Below are 14162 nucleotides of genomic sequence, written 5' to 3'. Positions count from 1 at the left end.
CTCCATTTTCATTGGCCGCTCATCCTGTCTTCTTCTTTTTAGACATACCCATTACCCTGTGATTGACAGCACTATTATGTTTCTTAGTCTTTCCCATTTCACTGGCCCACAAGCATAGAGATAGAAATTTTGTTAGACGCACAATCTAGACTTCCGGTGAAAACTGAAACTCTCGGGACAATCCTGCTGTCCTGGAAGTAAAAGCTGTTGAACTCACCTGAGCTTATTTCTAAGAAGACATACCTAGGATTACTTTTATTTGGGATTTAACCTTTAGCAGTGCTAAAGGTTGGTCAGTCTTGCCCATATTGATTCAAAAGAATCTCCCCCGAGTCCAGCGAGGCAGGGTCTACTTCCTAGTATGTGTATTAAAAGACTGAAAGAATTAAAAAATAGAGAAAATTAAAAGAAAATCTTGTTCACTTTTAAAAGGGAAATACACATAGAACAGATACGTGTTGGGAAAATTCAGGATTATAATACAGATATGCTTCGTCGATAGCATGTCCATCCAGAAACGAAAATCAACAACAAAAGCCGGAGTACGAAAGTTTTAAACTTATATAAACTGCCACGCCAACGCACTACAAGGCTGTTTTCTCCAGCTTGTTTGTGAGAATTTGGGCGTGACCGAGAGTAGTTTGCAATAACCCTGCAGTGTAGTCCACTGTTGATATCACAGACTGGCAGCAAGAAAATTAGTCAAACGTACAAAACACTTCTGGCGCTACTGCAAAATTCATCTGACATTGCCGTGAGATCCCTTCCCACACCAAATACAATCCTAAATTATATAAAGAAGCATTCTGTTTCACTGCTTTAAACTCGATCCAAAAGTCACTTTCCCCATTCGAAATACGTCCCTGTAATTAGAAAAAGGATCCGCCAAGGCTTTTATAGCAAGCTTTTGCCTGAGGCGCGGCGAAGTTGCTAACAAACTGCAGCTAACCTTGAGAACTTCTGATTTTCCTTATCGCCCGCCCCTCATGAGCACTTTGACATTCTTAAAGGGAACCTGAACTAAGTTGCCTGCTTGAGTTCCTATGCAAGTCTGAGCTCCTTTGACAGACTGGGGATCACACGCAGGCGTCTCGCTTCGCACAGCCTCTTCCAATTGGATGCATAAACTTCTGCACCCCGCCTACTGAAGTGGTGTGACTTCTCTTTTTAGGAGGGTGTTAATTGGCATAATAAGCTTCGCTAGGGGTTACGGTCTAAATGATTTGGACGGTCGACTTCAAGTTCCCCGTACCCGCTTCTCTTTGCGGGCCCAGATCATGTAAAGACAACATCCGAAATAGCTGTTCTATGGAACTTTTAAAGACCTGTAATTTAGTTAGAAGTATTGTAAATTGAAGAGGGGTTGTTTGATTCTTTTATCGTTGGTAGGTGGTAGTAATAGGGCCTTTGGCCTTGCTTTGCTAATAAACACTAGGAGGAGGAAAGGAGATTTGAAACAGCAGAGTAAAGATGAAGCAAGCCCTTTTCCCAACCACACATTTTTTCTACTTGCACTGTGGCAGAAAAGTTTGCTTTCAAAGCAAGTGTGGCCAGTAGGGCGCTGCGCTGATTTTTCTGAATGGGTGATCCCAGCCAGTGACTTCAGTAGAACTTACTCCCTGGTTAATTATACAATTGCAACCCTAATAGTAAAATCTATGCGAGATTACACAAAGAAAGGCTTCCAACTCCCAACGTGCTATGCTGGAAGTTGTAGGCCTTTCTTTTGTCGAAACTTAAATAGGATTGTGCCTTAAAACCTAACAACAGTACAGGGTCAAGATCTCTCAAGGAAGCTGCAGCAAATGATTCTAGCCATGCACTCCTAACACAACAAAAAGTCTTGCACACTGTACGAAACATTCTCTGTGTGCACAAACTTGCAGCAACCAGTTACTGTTTTAAATTGTTGCATATCTTCTCTATGGTTTTTTAACAGATAAGGAGGTACATAAAAGTTAATCATCTCCCACTATCAGCCTTATCATCGCAGTCTGCTGCTACCGATTCTTATAGGCACATCCCTTCATAACACTGCTTTTGCCGCCGCCGCCACCATTAAGTCCCACAGAGCCCGTTCTCTTGTCTTCAGCAAAGGCAACATCAGCTTCTCAAAGAAGGATCTGCTTATTCTAATCTATATGTGAACTTGGTATGTATTTCCACCCAACTTTCATGCGTGAGCCTGCAGACTTCTCTTTGAAACCGCCAAGATGGGTACTCCTCTAATTTTTTTTATTTTCCTAGATCTTCCGACTGAGGCTCCACCCCTCCTCTGTGATTGGTGGGCTCGAGCTGGGCTGATGCGTGAAATAGCGGCCCTAGCGGAACTACTGTAGTAGAGCTGCTCACGCGTTCTTTGTACGTCTGAAAGACGATTGGGCTTTGTTACCGTTATCATGACCCAGGTAAGTTCTACTGTCCCCCCCCCCCCTTTCGAGGAGTGGGAGTACGCTTATTTCTCTTGCTCAGTGCTTTTTAAGGCGGCGGGGGACGTGTCCATAGACTCCCTCCTGCCTTGGGGTGTTTCCCTATTCATTGTCCTTGCTGGGAAGGGTTGAGTCTTCTCGCTGCCTAAGCTTTCCATTTTGTGTCGCTTGGGTTTGCTCCATCTCTCTCTCTCTCTCTCCCCGTCTCTTTTCTTTCTTCCCCTTCCAGGAAGTTAAGCCCTTTGCACCTCTCTGCTCCAGAGCGCTCGGTTATGTTACACCTTAAGTCCCCTGGAGAGTTACTCAGCGCAGCGTGGTGGCCAGACCGCCCTGTTGCAATAGGTTGCGTTTTTCGACCTGATGTGGTTCATGGCTATTATGAAGTGTGAATCTGGAGCTTTCCCCATTCAGGTGCTGGCTTTCTACAGACATAGGAAGCTGTCCCGTCACTAGAAACCAAGCTTTCCACAGTGGGGTCATGGGCCATGCAGGTATCTTAAGGAGCAGCACGCGGTTGCAATCCCTACATGCTAAAAGGTTTAAGTGGGGTTCTCGGAAGTAGCTAGTGCAGTCTTAACAGGCATTAGCAGTATTCTAGAACTAACTTAATGTTTCCAGCTGCTGAGGGAAAGATTCATTTTCTTAAACAGCAACTTTCTAGCAGTAGCCAAAGTTCTTATATGAAGTAGGTCCTTAACATGATGCTCCATATCTGCATCAAAGTAACTTGAAATCTTGGGCCTGTGTAAAAATGCCCTCATATGTTACTCTGTGCTCATGCTAGAAAAAAGTGGCCATTTGTAGGTACTATAGCCATATTCTGCACATAGGAAGTTGCCATGTAGTGTCTAGCACTGCATGGTACTTGCACAGCCTCGTGGTGGATTTGGCTTGTGGGAACTAGTAATCTTCAAAGAAGTTGTGCAACATATGATGCAATGCAGCGAGCGTCTTTCTTGCCAAGTGTGGAAAAAGTAACCAGCTTCACAGTGTTCCCACCCATAGGAAATATTACCATGCTTCACATTTCTCTTGCTGCTTGCCAAAATAAATCCCCATGCCTGTATACTAAAACTACAATCTTCTGCATGCTTACCGGAAAGTAAGTGTAGTCTTACTTCCAAATAATCCCGCAAAGGTTTGTACTTTAAATTGGCAAAGCAATAAGTGAAACATTTCTTACCGAAACAGGCAGAATTTGAAAAAGCTGCTGAAGAAGTGAAGAAGCTGAAATCCCAGCCAACTGATGATGAAATGCTGGATATTTACAGCCATTATAAGCAAGCTACAGTTGGAGATGTAAATACAGGTATGAGTTCACCTTGATAGCTGGTGTAATTGGGCTGGAATGTATGCAAATGATGCTAGTCTCTGACAAGGAAGCTCATGGAGTGGCCCTTTGTCTTTCAGTCTAACTTGGCTCTGAGTTGCATTAAGGAGAACTGGGAATTACTATACAGACATGTGTATCATGTGAGTTTCAGTCTCCACTAATAAATGCTCTGTTTAAAAACTCCAATAAGCATATTTAAATAAAGTGTAGGTGTATTTAATTAACTGTACATCTTCCCTCAGTATGTAACTCTGTAAATCCTTGCAGATAGGTTAACTTTCTGCTCCCAGGCTCCTTGTTGGGTTGAAAGCAATTCTATGTAAGCTGCTAGTTATAACCCTTTTGCAAAAATGGCTTCCTACTACTCAAAGGTAAAAGCATCATTGGTTCTTTTATTAATAAGATAGCATAAAGCCATAGCCAGTCCCTGCTTCCATACAGTACACAGGGTTAAACATTAACACACACAGCCATCAGCTGTAAGAGTTGTGCCTGTTAAAATGCATTGGCTTTATTCCAGGTCTTCTGTTCTGGGATCAGTGGTCCCATCTGTTGCAGCAGTGCCTTGATTGCTTTGGGGAGGCTATATGAGAGGCAAGTAGCATGGCAACGTAGTGGTGCTCAAAATCATGAAATAGGAGATGCCTCGAGTGTGGTGGATCTTGCCACAGTTCCATGCGAAATAGTCTGCACTAAGCCTAAGCTCAAGCTTTGGCCTGATCCTAATACATTAACTCAGGCGATTCATCCAGGCCAATAGTTCAAGCATTGCTGAATTGAAGATGTTCGTCCTAGTGTGACTCCCAAGAGTTCAGAGACCATTCCCAGAACTGCTTACAAAGCTCTAAAGAGATAAATTACATTAGACCTGCAAATTAACAAGCGTGTTCTTTCTGTGAGGGTCTTTGACATAGGATTCCCGAAATGGTTGCAAGGTGTGCTGGTGCCTGTCAGAGCTGCAGCTGTAACTTCTGAAATGGTGCTGGTGGCCACAGTACCTCCATCTTGGAATAACTGCTGTGTATGGGTGGGAATAGCTGTGTTCAGAAGTGTGAGCCAGTTCCTTGTTTCTCCTATTCAGCTATACCATTCTGTAGTAGAGCTGCATAGGCTATGGCTGTATTGCTTTGTTAGTACATTCAAGTCTCTGGTCATTCAAGTGTTCAGGAAATGAATGCAGGAAGTATCAGTGGCAGCCATTGTGTTTACAGATGTTAGCTTTGCCTGAAGTGCTATTCTTGCATTTCTTCTTTCTGGAGGATGCTATCGAGTACCCTAGTGGAGGATGGAAAGAACCTTTACAGACTGTACTATCTAACTGGAGTCCAATTATTAAAAGCACAGCTAGCAAAGATTTACAAGTTGCCCTGCATAGTACTGTTAACATGAGGGTACTTGAAACACTGTTGCGAGAGCATCAATAAATGGTTAAAGATGGGGAAACTGCAAGTATTTGTATGGGAAAGTTACAAAACTCTCTTGTCTGAGAGAGTTGGATTGTGGCATTATACTGTTTACAGGATAAGAGGATTCAGAAACAGTTTACCATTGCTTTTTTTGGTAAACAGCACTAACCGGAGCTAGCTTGCGCTTCACTGTCATTGTCTCTGAAAAATCCTCTGCCCGTGTCACCTTCAGTTGCTGCTGCTGCTCTTCAGACATTTCTCTGCTTCCTTCATGGTTAGAGATTTCTATTCTTTTCTGCTGATGTGACTGTTGCCTCTGAAGAGGGTGGGTGCATCTTTGCCTGGTGTGCGTCCTTTGGCCATTCTGCCTTGGGGGTGACTGCAACCCAGTGAAAGTCTGGCCTCCTGGTGGCATTGCTTTCTGCAGCCAAATATGAGATGGGCCACTTCTACAATGACCTTTTGTTTACGAGAACTGGGTGGGCTTGTCAAGGATGGGACAATTCAGAGTATTCATGGAGTATACTTGATGGTATATAACAGCATGAGGGGATAAAACACTTGTATGTCTGTGTGCATTCAGTTGAGAGGGGAGCTGCTGGAGGAGTAGTTTTGATGCTCTCATAAGAGCATCGTGTAAGCATAACTCCTACAGTGATCATGCGGGGGAGGTCTCATTCCTTTAAATAGTGGCAAGTAAGCCTACTTTAGCCTGCTGGATAACTCTCAGTACAGATGACCCAGGGTGTTTCTACCTAAAACTGGAATTACATCCTTGGTGATCAAAAACCCTTGAACTTGGAGGCTTATGAGTATCCAGTGCACTCCCCACATCTCTTGCTCTGCATTTTGGCTAGAGCACCGGTTTTGCTCACCTACCTCGGGTGATTTGGAGTGGGAGGCTACAGAGGTTACTGCACACACTGTAGCTTGGCCGCCTCCGTGGTCTCCTCCCTGGAACATCCTCATGATTCCCTCTTCTGATGTCAGACAGGCAGCCTGCACAGTGCTTTCCTTAACCATTGAGAGAGGGAGTGGGATTAGTTCATGGATCCTCAGCATGGAGTTGTTTCTCTATCCTTGGATCCATAGTAGTCTGTGCCCACTGCTAATGGCTATGGGCTAAAGGACTGCTCTGTAAGTGTGCAATCCTAGAGGTTTAGACATGCCAGGCATTGTAGAAATTTTCTGTCTAAATATGCTTAAAACAAAATTCCAGGTATACTTTTGCTTTTTCTGTAACTGCTTCCCCCAAAAATTGGAAGGGGAGGAACAAGCATCATAGCCTGGTACTTGGCCATGAAGGCCAAAGGACTGACATGAATGATGACTCTGTCCCCATACTGGGGGAGGGAGGATCTGAAACACTTGACACTTCTAGTGCTGGCATCTACACTGAGGACAAGGGACAGTAGCCTGGCTTTTTTCAGAGATGGCCCTGCCAACTAGAATTAAAGGTCATCTGCTGCTCCTTGCAAGGGGATGACTTAATGGTCCCATTGCCATCTTGGAGTAAAATGACATGCAGTTCTGCATTCAACAGCTTAAATGCTCAATTTTCAGCTGGAACATATCACTCATGTAGCTCTTTCTGATACACACCCCAAAAGCAGAGGTCTAAGAGGAAGATCTGAACCAAGGCCTTTCAAGCTCTTTAAAAGAGCAAGAAAGTTCCGTTCCCTCTTCCGGTGAACAGACTGGACCAAATTCTTTGTGCATGTGCGTGTATATACACACACACGTGTTAAGATTTGGCAGGTTATGGAGGAATGATAACTTTCATCTGGCAGAGAAAAACCCCACAGAAGGCTAACTGAGCTAGGCAGGAAGTTGTGGCTCAGCCTTCTATCTAGCAGCTGTTCCACCATCTCTTTACTGTGTGGTTATAAAAATTGAGTGTGGATGTGATTCAAACACTTAATGTGCAATACCAAAGAAAAGTAACAATATGGTACATCAGGCACTGGTGGCATAATCTGCTGTAAACAAAAGACCAATTGAACCCAAAAAAGTGGCTTATTCTACTTGACCCTTTTTAAAAGCAGGATCTGCCTTCATCTTCCATAGAATGACTATTTGCTGTGATAAGAAGCAGAATCTCCAGAATATGCTCTCACCTCTATATTCTAAACAGGATTCTACTTGTATAGAGACACACACCTTTCCTGGAACAGCCATGATGATTAATGAGCAGCTGCCTAAAGAAAAAGTTGATCAAAAGTGAATGTTTCATTTTTGAAAAGTTCTGAGTATATTGTGTTCCAGCCCTTAATAGACTGTATTAAAAATAAACATGTATAAACATTTCCCACTCAGTGCTTTACTATCTACTTTAATCCAGAGCCTTTTTCAGGAATCATACTAAAAATGCCTACATGGATCTGATAGCTGTGTCTCAAATGTGAAGACTCATGGACTTGTGCAGAATGTTTTTCATTTGTTCCTGGACTTGCCATTTTGCAATCTAGTAAATGGGCATTAACTGTCCTTGGATGTATGCAGGAATAGGGATCCATGACTTTTCTTCCTATCTTTCTATTTCTAAATGGAATGCTGCGGAACAAAAGGCATGTGGCTTGCCTGAGAGAGGTCAGGATTACCCTTCCTTATGTAAAAGGCTAAAATTAGTTGTAAATTGACATCTTTTAATGTCTGTGTTTATCTGAAAAGGTCTGGTGCACATTCTCTTGAAGTTCTAGGCTGCCAAATAGCAGCAGGAGGTTTATTCCTATTATCAGAATAAGCATAGAAGCCCTTACTCTCTTTTGTTGGTAGTGTTTTTGATTTGTGCATTTTTCCAATGTTAAAATAACTGACTTTATATACTTAAATTTTATTTTTATTTATTCGATTTATATCCTGCCTTTTTCCTACAAAGGGCTCAAGGCAGCTTACATCATTCTCCTCCTCCATCTTATCCCCACAACAACAACCCTGTGAGGTAGGCTGGGCTGAAAGTCTGTGACTGGCCCAAAGTCACCCAGTTGGCTCCATGGCTGAGCGGGGACTAGAACTCAGATCGTCTGAGTCCCAGTCCCACGCTCTTAACCACTACACCACACATTTTGCATGCTTTGACTATTTCATTTGTATAGGTTGTTAATGTTTTGAGCTCTCTTGGATTCCAATCACTGGGAATAGGCCAGATAGATAGAATATGACCCAAGTAAACATGTTCATCTTTATTCAAGTGTTCTGCTTTGAAGGGCGTGCTCACTGCCTGCCATTCTGGTTGGGACACATGAGTCACTTTCAGATGCAAGTGAAAACTTTTTCACATCTCTAACCTTGCTGAAAAATGAACAAGAGTATTTGTTAGCATGTTTCTTGTTCAAGAATATACCAACTTTGTTGGCCAGATAATCTTTAGATTGAAAGTGTTTCAGGGAAGGGTGTTCACAGCTTATCAGTAGCAGCTCTTCAGTGCCTTGCAGGAAATGTTATGTTCTATCAAGTAGCTTATCGACCATCTAGGCAGGATACAAACCTCAGCAAGAACAGCTAGACTCATCTGTTCAGTACCCAGCAAGGTCTTTTCTATGCCTTGACTTGCATCAGGGCAGACATGTGTTCTAATTGACAACAGCCTGTGTGCTTGACAAACCTTTAGCATCCTTCAGCAGTAAGTTGTATGGCAGGAAGAACCACAATGTGCCAAAGACTGATGTTCAAATGTTATCTTTCAGAACGTCCTGGAATGTTTGATTTGAAAGGCAAAGCCAAGTGGGATGCCTGGAATAAGTTAAAAGGTAAGCCTTGGCCAAAGATGGGGGAAATGGCAAATACCCAGAGGCAGGAGAGGGGCAGTCCTAACATCTCAGCCAAATCTTCAGGCTGCAGATAGAAGGAATGTCTTTCAGTGCAGCTCTAGCAATTGACTTTTGCACATGCATAATTTGTCCAAGTAGGTGGGGGGTTCATAAATTACACTTCAGTGCCTTGCCTAAAATTCTACAGAAAGTAGAAGAGCAAGGATGCAATCTCATGCATGTTTATACTGGCCGGCTGGAGCATGCTGGAAGTTATGAGGGTTTTCTGTCTAAACATAGAATGAAGTTGCTGGCAGTGCCTACCGCGTCTATCTTAAACTGCTTTCTCTCTTGAAATACTGGTTATTCTTGTAACCTAGTGCCTCTACATACCAAGTACTTCATGCAGCAGCATTGCATCTGGAATAGGCTAGGAGGCTGCCCAAGCCTCAGTATCTTGGAGCACAATCCATGGATGGCTGGGGGAACTAGGACCCTTGTTCTGTCAATTGTACCTTCAGTCTTCCTTAGCTTGAAGTTTGTGCGTATAGATCTAGGACTACTTAGAGCCCCTGCTCAACTGCTTCAATTAATGCATAAAAACCTCCGGGCAGTGGCCTAACTTGGTCCCTCACACGGTGGGTGGTTCAGGTTGTTCAGCCAGGCTGGCCCGCGGGACCTCGAGGGAAGCGCCTGCGCCAAGCTCCTCCGCATCAGAGGCAGCACTGAGAGGACGCCCAGCTCCAGGCCATCTTCTGGTGCAAGGAGCTTTGCCTGCCCACGCCTTAGCCAACGGTCAAGGCTTCACCTCCCTGCGTGCTTCCCAGTGGAGGGATGTTTGGGGCCAGGGAAGCTAACAGACATACCTATAGAAGAAATCTCAGCTGGAGACTCGATAGCATCACTGAGCATGGCCCTGGCTGGGTGCTGTTGCCTAGGGCCCCCTTCCCTCTTGGCTAAGCTCCCTGCCTGTGGCCTCAAGTTACATAATTCAGAACAGTTCAGATGCTGCATAACTCATGGCTTACATCCATGTCAGTAATGTGCTTAAGATAGAAACTGTAAGGACAATGCTGCTTAGTAATGTTGAGCACTTAATGTAATACCCTGCCTATGGGAGGCACTGAAACAATTGACCAGGATACTGTTCCTGTATGATTGTTCCTTTGTCGCATCCATGTTCCTCTGTGGAGCACCATTCATTGCCTGGCGAGGATTTACTCCCCGGGCAGCCTCAGGAGAGAGAGGGGAAGGTGGGGCAGCTGTGAGGATCTGGGGGAAAGGAGGAGGCGTTTCCCTTTTGCTCTCCTGGTTTCCCCCACAGCGGAGAGGCATGGGGCAGCCAGAGCCCCCAGAGCTGCTGCTTCGGCAGCTTTGGGTGTGGGCTGGCTGCCACAAAGCTCCTGTCCTGACACCACAGCCCCAGCCTCCCTCAGAGCAGCGGTGGCAGCTAGAGCGCAAGGAGGTGAGAGCACAGGAGCAGTTGGGTGGTCAAGGGAAAGAAACAAAGATAGCAGAAGATGACAGACAAGGGGCATTCCAACCAAGAAAGGTTGAGGGAGAGGTCCTGCTGCCTGTCCCGTGTGATGAAGGAATGGCGCACCCTCAGAACTTGGCACAGAGTTCAAGAAGATTGCCCAGTGTGGGCTACTGCTGCCCAGGAAAAAATAAAAGTGAAGACCCAAGCCCAGTTGAAACCAGAGCGCCTTACTCCTGAGTAGAATATTTCAAGTGCACTCCTGTGTAGTTGGACAGAAGATTGGGATGCCCAAAACTGATAGGCCCCTTTTCTGCCTGAATTGCATTGTGTTTTGTCCTGAAGGACTCCGGGAACAATCCAGTTCCTGACAGGTGAGAGAAAAGGTTGCAACTAGCTTGGAGATGGTGGGGGCTTTAGGGCTTCCTTCTGTCTGAACTTGCATAGGATTGCACCCTCGGCTTAATTTAGTGTGTAGATGCATGGAGTATCATCCCTGCTTGAAAGATGTAATCTATTTGTCTCGGGCATTTATAAGCCCATGTTGAAAGATTTCTCTCACGCATGTACAGAGCTTGTGGGGTGGGGAAGGGACTCGAGATTCAGGTTCTAGTTCCCACTCAGCCTTGAAGCTGACTGAATGACTGGGCCAGCCATGGACTCTCCGCCTAACCTACCCCATAAGGCTGATGTAAGGATAAAATGGAAATGAGGACAACCTTGTCAGCCACCTTGGGTTCTTTCCAGGAAGAAGAAAGGCAGTGCATAAATGCTTGTAAGATTATATTAAGTAATTATAATTTTGGACTGATGTAAAAAATCCACAGTTGACATTAAGCATCATGCGGATGGTGACATGGTACTGCTACTAACTTAAAGCAAGCAGACAGCTCCAAGAAGCAGTCCATCCTAGTGTGCTTGGGACACCTTTGCTCTACTGCTTGATAGAGAGGAACCAGTGCTGATATTGTCAGCTGGACTGAGCAGTGGAGTTCAGACAAAGGTCTCTTCTAGCCTGCCTGCTTGGAAGTCCCAGAACTGGAAATGACCAGAAGCAAGGCTAGAATATCAAATGTACAAAACATTTATAGCTCTCTGCCACTGAGAGTTGTTCCTTCCATGGATACATTTGATTTATGTAAGCCATGAAGGTGAGCTGTGCCCATATACTAAGCAAGGTCACAGTTGGCTCTCCAAGCAAGAGGCAGGAGGAGTAAAACCCACCAAGAATGACAAGTCGGTAATACACAGTTGGCTGATCATCAGCTTCTCAAGGAAGCTGGCCTCCGTGGGTCTCAAGAGGCTAAGAATTGGAATGGTAGCCTTCCACATGCTCTGGCCTACAGTTCCCATCAGTCTTAGGCAATAACATCAATGGTTAAGGATCATGGGAGTTGCAGGACAAAGCTCCCAAAATTTCTTACCATTGACTGCTGGTTAGGACTGATAGAAGTTCTCATTCTCCAGGTGTTTTGGCCTACAAGTTGCCAAGCCCTGCACATGATAAGGGGGGGAAGGCTGTTGTTTAAGTTTTCAAGGTTTGCATCATATGATGAGAGTTGAGAGTGCATCTTGGGTGGTATAGAAGTCCAAAGCAGCCAGGTTGGTTGTGCCCTCTAAGTAACTGCAGCCCCTGTAATGGGTTGCTGAGCATCTCAAGCTCTGTAGGAATTCAGCAGGCAGTGGTAGAACGCAGGACACTAACAAGGTGCTTTCATTTGGCTTATTTCAAGAAGCCACCAAGCAACAGGCCGAACATGAGGGAGAGTCTATAGAAGTGGCTTTCCAGCTGTTTGAATTGTGTTTATCAATGCTTTGATCACCCACTATTTTTCATCTGCAAGCCAGTAAGAGCTGGAGTGGTTCATTCCTCCTGCCTCCTGGCCCTCATTAGGCCCTCATGAATCTTAATTGATGAATGTTAATATTTTAATTGTTAAAAGATGCTGTCCAATCTGTTAATGTATGAAGGCGGCAAATATTGTTTAAATAAAAAGGTCTTGGCCTGGCGCCGAAAAACAAATAATGATGGCGCCAGGCGGACCTCTCATGTAGATGTTGAATAGCAAGGGGGACAAAATGGACCCCTGCGGAACTCCATGGCATAGCTGCCATGGCGCAGAGCCATAGTCCCCCAGCACCACCTTCTGGAATCGGCCATTGAGATAGGAGCGGAACCACTGCAAAGCAGTGCCTCCAACTCCCAATCTCGCAAGCCTGTCCAGAAGGATACCATGGTCGATGGTATCGAAAGCCACTGAGAGGTCCAGGAGAACCAACAGGGGGACACATTCCCCCATCTCTCTCCCTGCACAGGTCGTCATACAGGGCGACCAAGGCAGATTCAGTACCGTACGTGGGTCTGAAGCTGGACTGAAATGGGTCCAGATAATCAGTTTCATCCAAGAGTGCTTGGAGTTGTCTCGCCACCACCCGCTCCAACAGCTTGCCCAAGAACGGGATGTTGGCCACCGGTCTATAATTGGCAGCTACCTCTGGATCCAGGGATGCCTTCTTTAGGACTGGCCGGACTACCACCTCCTTTAAAAGGGCAGGTACCCGGCCATACCTTAGAGAGGCATTGACAACCTCCAGGACCCAGTCCCGTCCTTGGCTTTCTTGAGTAGCCAACATGGGCAAGGGTCCAGTAAGCAGGTGGTAGGATGCACTTGTCCAAGCACCTTGTCCACATCAGGCCACAACAACTGAAACTCATCCATCGATTGTGGACCAGATGGCAACATTGGCACCTCCCCAGTAGAATCTGATTCACTAGTAGAGTCCAGCTCGTTTTAATATTGAGTTTAATATGTTGGGTTTTATGTTTTAACTGGTGGCTTTTAATTGTTGTAAATGGTCCAGAGAGCCATGTGGCTGTTGAGGTGATCTGTAAAAACATAAATAAATGGTCAGAAAACTGGTCCTTGGATCCATCTAGGATTGCAACTTGCGGATGGAAGTGCTGGTGTCAGCAGAAACAATGGCAGAGCAGAAATTGTGTGTCTGGACTGCAGCCTTTCCCAACAGGCTGTTTCTATAACTTTGAAAATAGGCAGAGCTTTTGTTCATAAATATGGCAGCCTTAAGTCTTTGTAACTGTGAGATGATAGAGAGTAAAACTAATCCAGAGACCAAAAGATAGCTTCAGATAAGTTAATCCTGAAGGTCCTGGCTCTCCTTTCCTTACTCTACCAATTTGTAATTCGGATTCTGGCCTCCCCCATTTACCCAACTTTAGCATCATTGCCAAGATATAATATGAGCCTTTAAGGTGGAACTGACCATTCTCATGCCATTAGAGTAAGGGCTAACTAACTTGGGTTGCCACAATTTCACAGAGAGGTACTTAAATGTCATGCTGACTAGCCTGTTTTCTGACAGGAGGGCACGTTCAACATGCTGTGGGCTAGAAGTCAAAGGATGGGGCAAATGATTCCCGCTTAGTTCCATGTTGTATTTGGAACATGGAACTAAGTATTTAGTACTTGTATTTGTTCACTTGGTTAATTTCCTTCTTTCAGGAATGTCTAAAGAAGAAGCTATGAAAGTGTACATAGCAAAAGTCAACGAACTGAAGGACAAATATGGAATGGCATGAAGCGCCTACCTGTATGCCTTATATGGAAACATACCTTACTAATACTGTGGATGAATACATTGTCTGCTACACAGTACTGCAGTGCCAAGTAATGATGCCACTTCAGAATGATTAACTGTGTAAATAAACTTCTAATGGTTTCTAGAATAAAGCTATGAAATTCATAAAAA

The 14162-nt window shown here is 44.7% G+C and overlaps 1 protein-coding gene across 1 annotated transcript; it reads left to right on the top strand.

Annotated features, from left to right (window-relative positions):
* The first annotated feature begins 2254 nt into the window (after positions 1–2254).
* DBI (diazepam binding inhibitor, acyl-CoA binding protein) lies at positions 2255–14162 on the top strand. Its single transcript, XM_044438407.1, has 4 exons — positions 2255–2408; positions 3621–3738; positions 8855–8917; positions 13916–14162. Exons 1-4 carry the CDS (start codon positions 2400–2402, stop codon positions 13990–13992), a joined length of 267 nt encoding a protein of 88 aa, XP_044294342.1. The 5' UTR covers positions 2255–2399; the 3' UTR covers positions 13993–14162.

This window comes from Varanus komodoensis, unplaced genomic scaffold, assembly GCF_004798865.1.
Source record: "Varanus komodoensis strain SLA01 unplaced genomic scaffold, ASM479886v1 scaffold32, whole genome shotgun sequence".
Lineage (NCBI taxonomy): Eukaryota > Metazoa > Chordata > Lepidosauria > Squamata > Varanidae > Varanus > Varanus komodoensis.
This window is presented reverse-complemented; position numbering and strand designations above follow the sequence as displayed.